Raw genomic sequence first — 17,199 nt, forward strand, 5'->3', positions numbered from 1 at the left:
CAGGCCTCAGAGGGAGAAGATGTGCTTATAATCCCTGAGAGACTTGAGGCACCAGGAATTAGGGAGGCCTGGTGGGTGTTGGGGAGAGAGAACCCTCCTGGAGACAAGGGGGAGGAGGAATGGGATGAGGAACTGTGGGATGGGGGACGGATGGGGGGCAATAACTGGAATGTAAATAAATAAAAAAAAAGACTAATGGGAAACTATCTGTAGTAAAATACTTCATGTCATTGGCAAGAGATATGAAATAGTATTCATATCGTTGACAAGTGTATGCTTACCTTGATCTTAACAAGAGAGTGGAATAGTAAGTCAGAATATAGAATTATTTTTCATGGTAAGTGTGAGAAGTAAATCACTAAATTTTTTTCTGGTTAAAATTTCAAAGCAGAGTACACTTATTAAACTATAACACAACTGCATGTGTATTTTTAATTAATACTTCTGGAACAGCTACATATTCTCATAGAGGAGTATAAGAAGCCCAGCAGAAGCATAGTGGGCCTGCTGATGTCAACGCAAGAGGACCGGGTATACATAAGAGGACCGGGAATACACAAGAGGACCGGGCATACACAAGAGGACCGGGCATTCGCAAGAGGACCGGGTATACACAAGAGGACCAGGCATACACAAGAGGACCGGGTATACATAAGAGGACCGGGTATACACAAGAGGACCAGGCATACGCAAGAGGACTGGGTATATGCATACACAAGAGGACTAGGCATACACAAGAGGACTGGGCATACACAAGAGGATCAGGTATACACAAGAGGACCGGGTATACACAAGAAGACCGGGCATACACAAGAGGACCGGGCATACACAAGAGGACTGGGCATAAACAACTGAACTTGAGTATGAATAAGTAACACACAACACTATAAATGACGTTCAAACACTTCTTTTTATTACATACTAAATTTAAAAATACAAATCTCATTAAAAATGCTTATCAAACATCATATATATATATATATCTATATATATAAGCACTGCCAAATGCTACTGGGTCGGGACAGTCTGCAGAGCCGCTAAGAGTCATCAGAAACAGGGCAGAGCAGCACAATGTTGCTGAGACTGAACTTCAAAAGTCAGACGGTTACAATTTGGCAACTGTGGAGCAGTAACCTGCATAGGAGATCTGCAGAGGTAAAATCATAAGGAACTAACGGAATCATGCAGAGACTCCTTTGAGGAGTGTTAAGTGAGTCGTCCTCATCCTCTTAAATACATTGTAACAGAAATTAAAGTGCATGAGACCAGCAGAGTGCTTTATTTGGTTGTACACTAGTACACACTGTAGCCAACTGCGCTGCCAGGCTGAGGGCTCCAGTTTTCTGCCCAGTTCCAGAGGCTTTCCAAGTTAATTTTGAATGTGGCTAAGGGAAGGGAGGCCAACGTTTTCTAAATTGCACCAATGGCCTTAAAGTGTTAAAAACAGCAGTTTGGTTTGGTTTGGTTTGGTTTTAAAAGCTAATCTGAGGGCTGGTAGAGTTAAGGGAAGTGTCTATTATGTACTTCACTCTAGCAGTAAAATTAGGATAAGGATCTCGTTTTGCCTCTGGAAAATGCTTACTAAATTCTTCAAAAGTTCAGATGTGCAGAAAGCATGACAATACTGCCAGCCACTTGTCACTCTGACACTGTGCATCATAAACACCAGGCAGGATACCTGCCCGTCTAAAAGCTCACAATAAACACAGGCAGCAACACGTTCACACTTGACACAATGCTACTAATAAACACCAAATATGATCTGCAAAAGAGGTCACCGCCATCAAGGAAGAAGAGAAGGAAAACCAGTCTAGAAAAGTGCTCCCTTTTCTTCTCAAACCCAACAATTTAATTTGGGGTAAAGCAAGATTGTACAGGCAGGCCACCAGTCCTAAGTATGCTGGGGACGCTGTATACACACACTCACACACTTATGTATAAATTTCAGTTCTGATTGAAACTAATGCACTAATACAAATCATTCCTAGGAAACATGTCATCAGTCTTAGGTACAACACAACAAGTGGCAATGTGGGGATTTAAAACTGTAGATGTCAGCACTGTGGTTCACTAAAGGTGAGACACACTCACATGAGTAAGACACAGAATGAAACAACACTGAAAAGGAAATACATACCAAACAGACCTGTTGGCACGGGACCTACGAGGCAAATAAACGTGATGGTCATGATTAGAGTTTATCACTATTTCTCTTAATGACGTACTAATACGGGGTCTACTTAGAGCACTACCTAGCAGTCACACTCTCTCATGACTGGATGGAGATATTAAGCTGCTGAATGCACTCTTGGCTCCCATGGCACATCACACTGGTAACACTAATAAGGTAGATGTGGGTAACACTTAAACCATGATTACGAATGTTTAATTGAATATTTTCCTTTCTGTAGCTGTGAAATGTAAAGCTTAGATTTGCTTCCATCAGGCCTCTTAAACCAAACTTCATCGTGGTTAATTGTTGTAATTACAGCACTGAAAAGAAAAGGAGAGAATGAATTACAATGTAGCTCATTTCATTTCGATTTATCTTATTATTACTTGGAGGTTATTTCTCTTTTCTTTTTCCTTGTATTTTTAAAGACATGCCTTTATAGCTCAGGTTAGCCCTGAGCTTGCATTCCCTCTGCCTCCACCTGATTTATACTAATCTCTACATTACTAACTTAAGAACAAGGTTTCATACCAGCTATAATAGGCTCAGCAGGCTCACTTACCAGACACTGTACTACCAACTCAAATGTTATCTAGAAAAAAAGGTGTTTCTTACTATAGAAAGCTAATACTCTGATAATTTACCATAAAGGATGAAGGCAATAATTCATCAATATTTCCAAAAGATCACACAGCAAGATACTTTTTAGGCTACATGAGGAATTATATAAACCCTAAGTCTAGATTACCACTTAAAAAGACAATTTCTAGTTTTATAGTTATATTTTAATTACAAAGTACTCCTTTTCTAAGATTTATTTTTGGCCTCTGGTTTATGTGTATGAATGCTTTATCTGCTTTATCTGCATAGTGTACAAACTGATGCAGTGTCCACAGAGACCAGGAGAGTCAGATCCCACGGAGCAGAAGCTAAGCGACAGCTGATGTGCTGAGAACCAACCCAGTCTTCTCAGAGAGCCGCTCTTAGCAGCTGAATCGTCTCTCCAGCTTCACTAAATACTCAAGTTTTTCCTTTCCTCTCCTGCCTTAATTATATACTTCCTGTCTTAAATACAGTCTCCTGTATCCCAGGTTGCCCTCCAACTCTACTTGTAGCTATTAGTGTTTGGAGCACAGAAGTCCTTGTGCTCACAGATAACCTACAGGGAAACCAGGAATGTTAAACACACAGGGTTCTCTACCCAGAAGTCTGGGATTAGGGGTTGCTAACTGCCTAGGTGACCCTTGTGCTACCTGAATGACCAGGAGCTCTCCCAGGCTCCCACACACAGGACTGGAGATGGCTAACAGTCTAGGTGATCTCTGCACTGTCTGTATGATTGGGACAACACCAGATTTTCCCCTAGCCCCTTAAGATAGCACAGGAGAGTCAGATCCCATGGAGCAGGAGCCAAGTGACAGCTGATGTGCTGGGAACCAACCCAGTCTTCTCGGAGAGCCACTCTTAGCAGCTGAACCATCTCTCCAGCTTCTAGATCCCATCTCTAGAGCCCATCTTCAAGGAAGAAGTGACATGTACTTTTTGGGAAGAGTTTGATGTAATTATGCCTCATTGTGCACACAGGATTTGTGTTACACTAGAAAAAAAATTTTCACAAATGGTACTAAAATACGCCTAAAATAACCAGCCTAGAATCAGATGCTAGAAGTCTGAAACAACATTGGTTACTAAGTCACATGGAACCGGACTCTGTCATTATTCTGGTGGCCTATGGCACTTGCAGAGATCTCCACAGCTAAGTCTGGCCTTGAACTCCTGATCTTCCTGTTTCCACTTCCCTAGTTCTGGGATTATAGGCTCTCCACCCTACCTAGTTCATGTGGTGTTGAGGACTGAAAATGGGGTTATGTATATGCTAAAAGAGCATTCGGACCACTGAGATGCACTGCCAGCTGATAGTTTTCTTTATCTAGAAAACTGAAATGGGACCAGAAGATTTAAGAATTAATAGGCCCACCAAAAATTCTTAATAGTCTGGTTTGAAAGTCATTATATTAGGATCATAATAATTAATTACACTATAAGAATTAATAAACAGGATCACTTATGGATAAATAATCCCAAGCATATCCACTATGTTAATGCTGTGATCAACTCTAATGTGACGTCTACTACATAAATACTAATGATTGTACACACGATTGGATCTTACTCAAGTGAAAAGGATCCAGAGAAACTAATGATATCTGACAAGCATCCCCCAGAGGCTGCAAATACTGACTGACAACGGGTGGAGCAGCAGGGCTCAGCAACAATGCAGTGCCAGGAGGCTTCTTACCTTGTGGGACACTCATCTTTTTTATCAATACATATCGTTTGTCCACGTATATACCATTCACCATCGTAATACAGTCTTCCCTCTTCAGATCTAGCACTGTGCAGATGTTTTTCCAGTTTCACAGGCGCTAAAGGGATCAGTTAAATAACTGTCATGTTAGTAAGACAGAACTGTAAAAGACAACAATAATACATGCACATATATGTGTGTAAAAACATTTGAAATATTCTCACGGAGAAACCTAAAATTTAATAAAAACAAGAGCATCTCTTACTTTTATAGTTCACTATCTAATGCGAACAAAGGTCAGCAATGCTCAGTGAAGCCTGGTGAGCAAGCGCAGGAATGATTGAGTACCACGCCATCTCACACAGCCCCGAAAAATAGGAACTGCCACACAGCCAGTGAAAATTACTCGTCAAATCTCCTCCTATAGAAGGCATCTCATTCTCAGAAAGAAGAGCATTTCGGATTCTCAGAACAGTTTGGCATTGGTGGATAAACTACTGCAGGGAAACCATGTTCCTCTTATGGAAACACACACATGACTGTTACAATCTCACCATGAACTAGAGGCACCTTCACATTCATACTGCCATTTCTCAGAAAAGCGCTAACACAACTTCCCACGGACTTCATAATCATCATCATCTGCTACTAACTTACTTAGTCACAAACATAGGACTCCACCTCCTGAAAGGAGGCTCCCAGCTTATCTCCTTCCCCACTGTCTCTCCAAGAACCTAAAATAGTCTCTGGTAAGTAGGAAGTAGTGATTAGTACATATGTACTTGTTTTATAGCCATTCATTCCTTCATTATGTATCTGAGTCCATCCTATGCACAAGGAGCTGTGCTGGGTGCTTAGGAAAGAATACATAGAGACAGAAGCCAGCCTCTCTAAAGCTTATAATCTAGTCAGGAGGCAGACAAAACAAGTAGAGAATTAGTTTAAAAGTACCGAGCTTCCGGTTTCTGTCTCCAGATTGGGACAATCCTCGGCCACAGCACACCACATCCAAGTGACACAGAGAGGTAACTGCCCACCCAGGAGTGTTGAAAGGCCAGTCAGGACGGGTCAGACCTCCCCTGCTGCTCAGAGGAAACAGCCTGAAACACTGAGGACACAAGAACCTAGGAGCAGCCTGGAACAGGAGTCTTCTGATTTTCACACGCACACAGAACTGATCGGGGCCACAGAGCTACATACCCAAATACAACCACAAGAGAGCTGGTCAGTCGGGAGTACCTACATACCAGTGTACACAGAGAGAACGGGTCTCACAGGAGCACAGATACAGAGGCTTGCATGACAGATATGCTACAGTCAGAGACAGCAACACTAGCTAACACCAGAGATAACCAGATGGCAAAAGACAAACGCAAGAACATTACCAACAGAAACCAAGGCAACATGGCTCCATCTGAACCAAGTTCTCCAAAAAGAGCAAGTCCTGGATACCCCAACACACCAGAAAAACAAGATCTGGATTTAAAATCATATCTCATGATGCCGATAGAGGATGTTAAGAAGGATATAAATAATTCCCTTAACGAAATACAGGAGAACATGGGTCAACAGGTAGAAGCCCTTAAAGAACAAACACAAAAATCCCTTAAAGAATTGCAGGAAAACATAAACAAGTGAAGGAACTGAACAAAACCATCCAGGATCTAAAAACAGAAGTAGAAACAACTAAGAAATCACAACGGGAGACAACTCTGGAGATAGAAAACCTTGGAAAGAAATCAGGAGTCACAGATGCAAACATCAACAACAGAATACAAGAGATAAAAGAAAGAATCTCAAGTGTTGAAGATACCATAGGAAGCATTGACTCAACAGTCAAAGAAAATGCAAAATGCAAAAAGCTTGTAGCCCAAAACATCCAGGAAATCCAGGACAAAATGAAAAGACCAAACCTAAGGTGATAGGTATAGAAGATAGCGAAGATTTATAACTTAAAGGGGGAATAAACATCTTCAACAAAATTATAGAAGAAAACTTCCCTAACCTAAAGAAAGAGATATCCATGAACATACAAGAAGCCTATAGACTGGACTAGAAAAGAAATTCCTCCTGTCACATAATAATTAAAACACCAAATGTACTAAACAAAGAAAGAATATTAAAAGCAATAAGGGGAAAAGGCCAAGTAACATATAAAGGAAAACCTATCAGAATTACACCAGACTTCTCACCAGAGAACATGAAAGCAAGAAGATCCTGGGCAGATCTCATATAGACACTAAGAGAACACAAATACCAGCCCAGACTACTATACCCGGCAAAACTCTCAATCACCAAAGAAGGAGAAACCAAGATATTCTATGATAAAACCAAATTTACACAATATCTTTCCACAAATCCAGCCCTACAAAGGATAATAGATGGATAACGCCAACATAAGGAGGGCAACTACATCCTAGAAAAAGCAAGATAGTAATAATCTTTCAACAGACACAAAAGAAGATAACCACGCAAACATAAAAATAACATCAAAAATAACAGGAAGCAACAATCACTATTCCTTAATATCTCTTAGCATCAATGGCCTCAATTCTACAATAAAAAGACAGACTAACAGAATGGATACATAAACAGGACCCAGCATTTTGCTGCTGAAACGCACCTAGGTGTCAAAGACAAACACTACCTCGGAGTAAAAGGCTGGAAAACAATTTTCCAGGCAAAGGGTTCCAAGAAACAAGCTGGGGTAGCCATTCCAATATCAGATAAAATTGACTTTCAATCAAAAAATCATCGAAAAAGACATGGAAGGACATTTCATACACATCAAAGGAAAAATCTACCAAGAAGAACTCTCAATTCTGAACATCTATGCTCCAAATACAAGGGCACTTACATTTGTAAAAGAAACTTTACTAAGCCTCAAAGCACACATTGTACCTCACACAATAATTATGGGTCACTTCAACCCCCCACTCTTATCAATGGACAGATCAGGTAAACACAAACTAAACAGAGACACAGTAAAACTAACAGAAGTTTTGGACCAAATGGATTTAAGAAGGTAAAAGAATATACCTTCTTAGTACTTCGTGGTACCTTCTCCAAAACTGACCATATAATTGGTCACAAAACAGACCTCAACAGATATAAGAAGATTGGCTGGGCAGTGGTGGTGCACGCCTTTAATCCCAGCACTTGGGAGGCAGAGGCAGGTGGATTTCTGGGTTCGAAGCCAGCCTGGTCTACAGAGTGAGCTCCAGGACAGCCAGGGCTATACAGAGAAACCCTGTCTCGAAAAAACCAAATCCAAAAAACAACAACAACAACAAAAACCATATATAAGAAGATTGAACTAATTCCATGCCTCCTATCAGATCACTATGGAGTCAGGGTGGTTTTCAATAGCAACAAAAACAACAGAAAGCCTACATACACATGGAACCTGAACAATGCTCTACTCAATGATACCTTGGTCGAGGAAGAAATAAGGAAAAAAAAAAATCAAAGACTTTTTATAATTTAATGAAAATGAAGGCACAACATACCCAAATTTATAGGACACAATGAAAGCGGTGCTAAGAGGAAAACTTAGCTCTGAGTGCCTCCAAAAAGAAGCTGGAGAGACCATACACTAGCAGCTTAACAGCACACTTGAAAGCACTAGAACAGAAAGAAGCTAATACACCCAAGAGGAGTAGACGGCAGGAAATCCTCAAACTCAGGGCTGAAATCAACCAAGTAAAAACAAAAAGAACTATACAAAGAATCAACAAAACCAGGAGCTGGTTCTTTGAGAAAAATCAACACGATAAACCCTTAGCCAGACTAACCATAGAACGCAGAGACAGTATCCAAATTAACAAGATCAGAAATGAAAGGAAAATATAACAATAGAAACTGAGGAAATTCAAAAAATCATCAGATCCTACATCAAAAGCCTATATTCAACACAACTGGAAAATCTGGATGAAATGGACAATTTCCTAGACAGATACCAAATACCAAAGTTAAATGAAGATCAGATAGATCATCTAAACAGCCCAATAATCCCTAAAGAAATAGAAGCAGTCACTGAAAGTCTCCCAACCAAAGAAAGCACAGGACCAGGTGGTTTTAGTGCAGAATTCTATCAGAACTTCAAAGAAGACCTAACACCAATACTTTTCAAACTATTCCACAAAATAGAAACAGAAGGAACACTACTCAATTCTTTCTACGAAGCCACAATTACACTGATACCAAAAGCACACAAAGATCCAACAAAGAAAGAGAACTTCAGACCATTTTCCCTAATGAATATCGATGCAAAAATACTCAATAAAATTCTTTCCAACCGAATCTAAGAACACATCAAAACGATCATTCACCACGATCAAGTAGGCTTCATCACAGGGATGCAGGGATGGTTCAATATACAGATATCCATCAATGTAACCCACTACATAAACAAACTCAAAGAAAAAAATCACATGGTCATTTCATTAGATGCTGAAAAAGCATTTGACAAAATTCAGCATCCTTTCTTGTTAAAAGTCTAGGAAAAATCACAAATTCAAGGCCCATACCTAAACATAATAAAAGCAACACACAGCAAACCAGTAGCCAACATCAAATTAAATGGAGAGAAACTTGAAGCAATCCCATTAAAATCGGGGACTAGACAAGGCTGCCCTCACTATATATATATATATATTCAACATAGTACTTGAAGTTTTAGCTAGAGCAATTAGACAACAAAAGGAAGTCAAAGGGGTACACATTGGAAAGGAAGAAGTCAAACTATCACTATTTCCAGATGATATGATATTACATTTAAGCGACCCAAAAAACTCTACCAGAGAACTCTTAGAGCTGATAAACAACTTTAGCAAAGTGGCCAGATATAAAATTAACTCAAGCAAATCTGTAGCCTTCCTATACTCAAAGGATAAATAGGCTGAGAAAAAAATTAGGGAAGTGACACCCTTCACAACAGTCACAAACAATATAAAGTATTTTATATTTTAAGGTGTGACTTAACCAAACAAGTGAAAGATCTGTATGACAAGGACTTCAAGTCTCTGTAGAAAGAAATCAAAGATCTCAGAAGATAGAAAGATCTCCCATGCTCATGGATAGGCAGAATTAATATAGTAAAAATGGCCATCTTGCAAAAAGCAATCTACAGATTCAATACAATTCCCATCAAGATTCCAACTCAGTTCTTCATAGAGTTTAGAAAGAACACTTCTCCAATTCATCTGGAATAACAAAAAACCAGGGATAGCTAAAACTATTCTCAACAGTAAAAGAACTTCTGGGGGAATTAGTACCCCGGACCTCAAGGAGTACTACAGAGCAACAGTGTTAAAAACTGCATGGTATTGGTCCAGTGACAGACAGGTGGATCAATGGAATAGAACTGAAGACTCAGAAATGAACCCACACACCTATGGTCAGGTGATCTTTGACAAAGGAACTAAAGCCATCCAGAGGAAAAAAGATAGCCTTTTCAACAAATGGTGCTAGTTTAACTGGAGGTCAGCATGGAGAAGAATGCAAATCGATCCTTTCTTATCCCCTTGTACTAAGCTCAAGTCTAATTGGATGAAGGACAGACACACTGAAACTAATAGAAAAGAAACTGGAGAAGAGCCTTGAGCACATTGGCACAAGGGAAAATTTCCTGAACAGAACACCAATAGCTTATGCTCTAAGATCAAGAATTGACAAATGGGATCTCATAAATTTGCAGAGCTTTTGTAAAGCAAAGGACACCGTCAACAGGATAAAACGGCAACCACAAATTTGGAAAAGATCTTTACCAACCCTACATCTGACAGAGGGCTCATATCCAATATACACAAAGAACTCAAGAAGTTAGATTCCAGAGATCCAAATAACCCTATTTAAAAATGGGGTACAAAGCTAAACAAAGAATTTTCAACTGAGGAATACTGAATGGCAGAGAAGCACCTAAAGAAATGTTCAACATCCTTAGTCATCAGGGAAATGCAAATCAAAACAACCCTGAGATTTCACCTCAGACCAGTCAGAATGGCTAAGATCAAAAACTCAGGAGACAGCAGGTGCTGGCGAGGATGTGGAGAAAGAGGAACACTCTTCCACTGCTGGTGGGATTGCAAGCTGGTTCAACCACTCTGGAAATCAGTTTGGCGGTTCTTCAGAAAATTGGGCATAATACTACCGGAGGACCCTGCTATATACCACTCCTGGGCATATACCCAGAGGATTCCCCAGCATGTAATAAGGACATGCTCCACTGTGTTCATATCAGCCCTATTTATAATAGCCAGAAGCTGGATAGAACCCAGATGTCCCTCAACAGAGGAAAGGATACAGAAAATGTGGTATATTTATACAATGGAATACTATTCAGCTTTTAAAAACAATGAATTCATAAAATCCTTAGGCAAATCCTTAGTTGGAACTGGAAAATATCATCCTGTATGAGGTAACCCAATCACAAAACACCCATGGTATGCACTCACTGATAAGTAGATATTAGCCCAGAAGCTTGGAATACCCAAGACACAATTCAGAAATCAAATGATGCCCAAGAAGGAGGAAGGACAAAGTATGGATGCTCTGGTCCTTCTTAGAAGGGGGAACAAAATACCTACAGAAGGAGATACAGAGACAAAGTGTGGAGCAGAGTCTGAGGAAAAGACCATCCAGAGACTGCCCCACCTAGGGATCCATCCCATATAAGTTACAAAACCCAGACACTATTTGTGGATGCCCACGGGTGCTTGCTGACTAGAATTGGATATAACTGTCACCCAGGAGGCTCTGTAGCGCATGACAAATACACAGTGGGGGGGAACGACACTCTAAGCCAGCCATTGAACTGAGCACAGGGTCCCCAATGGAGGAGCCAGAGAAAGGACCCAAGGAGCTGAAGGGGTTTGCAGCACCATAGGAGGAACAACAATATGAGTCACCCAGTACTTAGAGGTCCCAGAGACTAAACCATCAACCAAAGAGTACACATGGAGGGATCCATGGCTCCAAATGCATATGCAGCAGAGGATGGCCTTGCTGGACATCAAAGGGAGGAGAGGCCCCTGATCTTGGGAAGACTCAGTGCTGCAGTGTAGGGGAATACCAGGACAGGAAAGCAGGAGAGGGTTGATTGTAGAACAGGGGGAGACGAGATGGCTTATGGGATTTTCGTGGCGTGTGGGAACCAGGAAAGGGGACAACATTTGAAATGTAAATAAAGAATATGTCTAATAAAAAAAAGCGTTGAGAGCCAGTGAGATGGCTCAGCAGGTAGACACGCATGCCATAGAAGCCTCATAACCTGAGTTTGATGTTTGATTCCCAAAACCCCAAGTGAACAGAAAGAACCAACTCTCAAAAGTTGTCCTCTGCTCTTTACAAGTATGCCATGGCATGCATGTGATCATGCTCACACACACACACACACACACACACACACACTCACCTCCCAAAAAAATCCCACATGCACAGCACAATAATTTTCCTTTAAAAAGAATTGTGGAATTTATCATTCCTAAAAATAAAATATAAAACGTACAAACGGAGGTGAGTGTCATAAAGAAAAGCAGTAGAACATTAAGCTAAACACAGGCGAGAAACGAGAGCCATTCCCCTGGGAAGTGGGAATCTAGCCAATGGTGGCTAATCAACTGTGAGGACCAGATGCCACATAAAAGCCAGGCAGGCATAGCAGCAGCCTGTAATCCCAGCACAGGGGAGCAGAAACTAGGGCTCCCCGGAACATCCCCAGGAGCTAGACTTACCAGAATCAACACTCTATTCAATAAGGAACCTTACGTCAAATAAATAAGGTAGAGAGCCATCAAGAAAAAATCTCTAGTGCCACATGCACACTCATGTACCTACACATATGACTATATGTATAAACACACACATGCATGTTTCACACACACATACATATACACACCTCCCCCCAAATTAATAATCCAAATCCATTCTAGAGACTTAGGTATCTGACCCTCCTGTCAAGGGCAGTATATAGGTGCTATTTCTTGATAAGAAATAAAGTGTAAAGGAATCATTGAAAGAAAAAAAGTGGAACATTCTTAAGATAAATATCTCTTAAATATACTTTTGAAATGGAACAAGAAATTATTTTCCTTAATATTTAAAAGATTTTTTTTAATCTAACCCCATTACAACCCCATTATAATCCACTAAGGAATTACAAAAAAAAATCTATAAACAAAAACAACAAAATAAAACCCCACAGAGACCAATCTTCATCACAACTTGGGCAGTTGTCTTAGAGTTGTAAAAAAAATAAAAAGGTTAAAAAAACAGATATAATCTTAGCACTCAGGAGTCAAAGGCAAACAGGTCATAATTTTAGAAAGACCTATTTCAAAGCAAAGCATGTGGCAGATAAATCACTCAGTATTCCAGGGACAGAAATCTCATCTCTGTTCAGAAAAAAAAAGGTTAAAAAAAAATAGAAAAAGGAAAAGATAAGAAAGAAAAAATACTCCTAAGAAATGTATTATACAACTCCAGAGATTCTGACTCCTTATAACCAATTTGTGAGTTCCCAACCCCTAAAGACATAAGGAGCCAATTAAAAAAACAAAAACAAAAAAACCAAAACCTGGGTAAATGCATCTTGAATTACAGATCTAATATCAGTAAGAACTATAAAGCTTAACAATGAAAGAAGGAAGACATACACAGCACAAGAAACTTTCAAACTTTTACAGGAAGCAGGAGACTCCTGATTCCTCATGCCAGTTAGAGTTCTCTGGCTAATGGAACCACTATTGTGCTCCTCCTCGATATGCAGGTGGTTTAACCACCTTTATTCAACAGTTCTCCACAGAATATGTCACAACTCATAACTTACGTTCTGTTTTAACTCGGTGTGGGCCCAATGTAGCCATTGCCTAAAGGAAAAAGACAGGGAGAGGAGAGAAATCTGAATTCAGACTGAAAATATATTTTGCTATCTATAATACATACAGTGTTCTCTATTGGTTCAATAACAGAATAAGATATAAACATTAGCTGTTGTAGTTTTCTTCGGGTGCTGGGGGTTGAACCCAAGGCCTCACACCTGCTAGGCAAGCAGGTTAGGCAAGCAGGCCAGAACTGTCATCCTCAGTCTGCAGCTAAAGTCAGAGAACAACTTTCAAGGCCACTAATAACAGCTGAAATAAGTTCTCTGGGCAATTTATAAAAATGGGAATTTTTTTTTTATTTTAAAGATATTTAGTTTATGTATGTGAAAACACTGTCACTCTCTTCAGACACTCCAGAAGAGGGCATCGGATCCCATTACAGATGGTTGTGAGTTACCATATGGTTGCTGGGAATTGAACTCAGAACTTCTAGAAGAGCAATGAGTGCTCTTAACCAATGAGCCATCTCTCCAGCCCCAAAACTGGAATTTTTAACATGGAAAGCGAGCCTCAAAACTTGCACCCACCTCCCCAGAAGGCCTAGGAAGGAGGCTTTCAAGTTCACAGGCTATGAGGGCTACAAAGAGACTCCTAGGGCAGTCTGAGCAAAATAAAAAATAAAAATGGTAATAGAAATAAATAAAAAGTAACAAGATGACAAGATACATAGTTCCATTCTTAAACAAGCATCAAAGAGTCACACCTGGATAGTTATTAATAGAATATAAAACACATAGGCTCAATGTATTCATTCAAAAAATATTTACTGAGTGCCTTCTATACACCAGAAACAGACAAAGCTCTGAACCCTAACACTCTAGGCAAACTAAACATATGCTATTCCATACTCTTGTATAAATTATTACATTATTACAGGAAAAAATACAAATTACTGACATGTCTCTACAGCCCATGTTAAGCAAAGCATATTTTCATATACTGATGAACAAACTCTTACAAGGCAGAGTACAATGTACTTCTGCTGCACCATCCGATACTCATACCTTCCTAATTGTTGTCCAGTCCTCAAGAATATCGAGATCCTGCAGCATATAAACTATATAAGGACGTTGAGGCGTCAAGGTCAATTCAGCAGCGAGAACATCACACACCCGGTAAACAGATGCAGGAAGACTATGGGTTCAAGGCCAGCCTGGGCTACATGCAAGACCTTGTCTCAAAAGCACCTGTCCAAACTGACCACACTGCATTGTGAGCAGCTGCGTCCCCTCCGCCCTGTACACTGACACAGCAGTTTCAAAGCCGAGCAGTGTGAACCCAGACAGTGTGGAAAGGATATCTGAGACAACGACCGGCTTCTTTTTGTCGGGGCTGAAAGGATCCTTCCTCTTTTTCCTTGACTGAAGCTCGTCATTCCACAGTTCTGCAAGGGAATCAAGGCATGAGCTCATTTCCAGTGGCCACAGGAGGAAAGGGCAGCACAGAATTTCACTTTTACTTCTTATTTACATACAACTCTCCAGAGAAACTACACACAGAAGTAGTTTGTTTTCTTCTTTTTCATTTATTCATTTACACACAGTGTGTGTTGTGTGCATGCTTGCATACCACAACATACACATGGAGGTCAGAGGGCAACTCTGAGAGTGTGTCCTCTCCTTCTCACACAGGTGCTGGTGAGTCAGGTCACGGCCTTGGAGGCAAGCGCCTTTACTGCTGGGCCGTCTTGCCAGTGTCGCCCTGAGGTAGCTATTAGCTATGCTTTTCACTTCAGTTTTCCAGACAAGGCATCTCTTTGGAAAAACGAGTCAACTACCCACAGACACCTAACTCATGAGCAAAGCCCCACTGATCTCATCACACCTGCCCCTACTATAGCAAAGAAGCGAAATCAAAACACAAGAACTAGTGATACCTACTCAAGAACTGTGGGCCAATCTAGTAAACCAATGAGTCTATTGGTGCTCAAGAGAAAACGTCCTACAGTCATCCTGAAATGGCCACACTTCAAATGACCTGGTCTAAGCAGTGTTTCCTTTCTCCAAGGCAAAAACCTGCCACCCTGTAACATTTGCCCACTCGCCTGGGAACACAGGAGGCTGGCTTCCAGCACAGCCCCATGGCTAGCTCCTGTCACACTGTTGGTCTGTTTCCTATGCCGTCCCTTTTATTTACATCTTTCTACAGTGGGACTCTGAATCCAAGGAACAACCTGGCCTTGATCTCGTTCTCCAGAAGTCTCCTCCCTGTTCCCTCCAGGTAGGACGTTGCTGCATTTGCATAGCATCCATGGAGAAGACTGAGGCTTTGGGGACACCACATCCCATGGCAGCCCTGACCTGAGGTAATGTCGATGCTGTGCCTGTCCTCCTCAAGCCTTCTTATCTTCTCCTCAAGCTCACTCTGGACTGTATCATATAACAAAAGCTTTTCACTCTGGAAAGAAACATGATACTTACGTGAAAAGAAAGAAATACCAGTTTATCTTAACTAGCAATACCAAATGACTTAGAGTACTTTAATATAAGGTGGCTTTGGTTTGTTTTTGGTTTGGTTTGGTTGGGTTGGGTTGGGTTGGGTTGGGTTGGGTTGGGTTTAATAAATGGTGGTGATATTTGCTTTTTTTCATTTGCTGCTCCCTCCCCATGCTGAGGACGGAAGCAGGGTGTGCATGCCAGGGAAGGGCTTGCCCGCCCCTGAGCTACTGCATCTTAGCCCCCAACTTTAAAATTGTGAAGAAGTGTTCAGTACATAAAGAAATAAAACTAGGGTCAGTTACAAAACCAGATTTAACTAAGTAAAATAACATTCTGTTTAAGAATATCTAAATTGGCCCGGCGGTGGTGGCAGCACTCTGGGAGGTAGAGGCAGGTGGATTTCTGAGTTCGAGGCCAGCCTGGTCTACAGAGTGAGTTCCAGGACAGCCAGGACTATACAGAGAAACCCTGTCTCGAAAAAACCAAAATCCGAAAAGCCAAAATAATAAAAAAATAAAAAAAATAAAGTAACTCAATAAATATATTTCAGTTAGAATACACTAAAGCAATAGATTGACTTACAAAAAGGTAGTATGATAATTCAATTATAAAAGTATAGATTAATCACATCAGACTCACTTGCTAAAACAGACAGGAAAGGGGAGGATACAGCCTAACGGGAGAGCACTTACCTAGCATATTAAAGGCTCTCATTTAATCCTAAGACCACAAAAATATAAAACCATGAATAAAAGAGACATCGAGTAAATAACTAAGTAGATAGATAAACAAACAAACCAATGGGGGATACATACAGTATAACCTTCAAGTATGTGCAGATTAAATTTGAAATCTGTATCAGAATTCAGTCGACAGACCTGCTACCTATGAGTGTGACCTTCCCCAACTTTCCCCACAAGAAGTCTTGTCTATTCCAGTAGATTTCATAAGACTCGTATCTACAGTATTCCAGTATTGACTTGAAGTAATCTTGTGGTAGGTGGCTTGTCCCTCTCTAGGGCCTTGTACACGCTGGGCAAGAGCCTACCACAGACCTATACCAGCCAGCTGTTACTTTCGGTTTGTGACAGAATCTTACTAAGTTGTTCATGCTGCTCCTGAGTTCAGTCTGGAGTCTAGGTAGCCCATTAACTTGGGATCGTACTGCCTCAACCATCCATGAAACTGGAATTACGTACCTTCTCTACCATGCGTAGCCTTAAACACTTTTATGAAAGGCCCTCTGTGTTATAATTATATATATTTTATGGCTTTTTTGTAAAAAGAGCTACAGTGGTATATAATCAAAAACAACTAGACCTTGTAGCCCTGGGTTTTAATCTGATCTGGTAAGACAGTGATTTTATTTATTTTACTATCATTATTTAAAACTGCATA

At 40.5% G+C, this 17,199-nt stretch overlaps 1 protein-coding gene across 1 annotated transcript in view; it reads right to left on the reverse strand.

Annotated features, from left to right (window-relative positions):
* Positions 1–891: 891 nt before the first annotated feature.
* Positions 892–17,199, reverse strand: part of Brms1l (BRMS1 like transcriptional repressor) — a 32,345-nt gene continuing 16,037 nt past the window's right edge. The window contains exons 5-10 of the mRNA XM_052185820.1: positions 15,664–15,760; positions 14,664–14,747; positions 14,368–14,432; positions 13,309–13,348; positions 4,473–4,599; positions 892–2,493 (exon numbers count right to left, since the gene is read on the reverse strand). Of these exons, the coding sequence (XP_052041780.1) occupies positions 2,376–2,493; positions 4,473–4,599; positions 13,309–13,348; positions 14,368–14,432; positions 14,664–14,747; positions 15,664–15,760 (531 nt within the window). The 3' untranslated portion in view covers positions 892–2,375. The remainder of the gene's footprint in view (positions 2,494–4,472; positions 4,600–13,308; positions 13,349–14,367; positions 14,433–14,663; positions 14,748–15,663; positions 15,761–17,199) is intronic.

The sequence above is a fragment of the Apodemus sylvaticus genome, chromosome 6 (assembly GCF_947179515.1).
Source record: "Apodemus sylvaticus chromosome 6, mApoSyl1.1, whole genome shotgun sequence".
Classification (NCBI taxonomy): Eukaryota; Metazoa; Chordata; class Mammalia; order Rodentia; family Muridae; genus Apodemus; species Apodemus sylvaticus.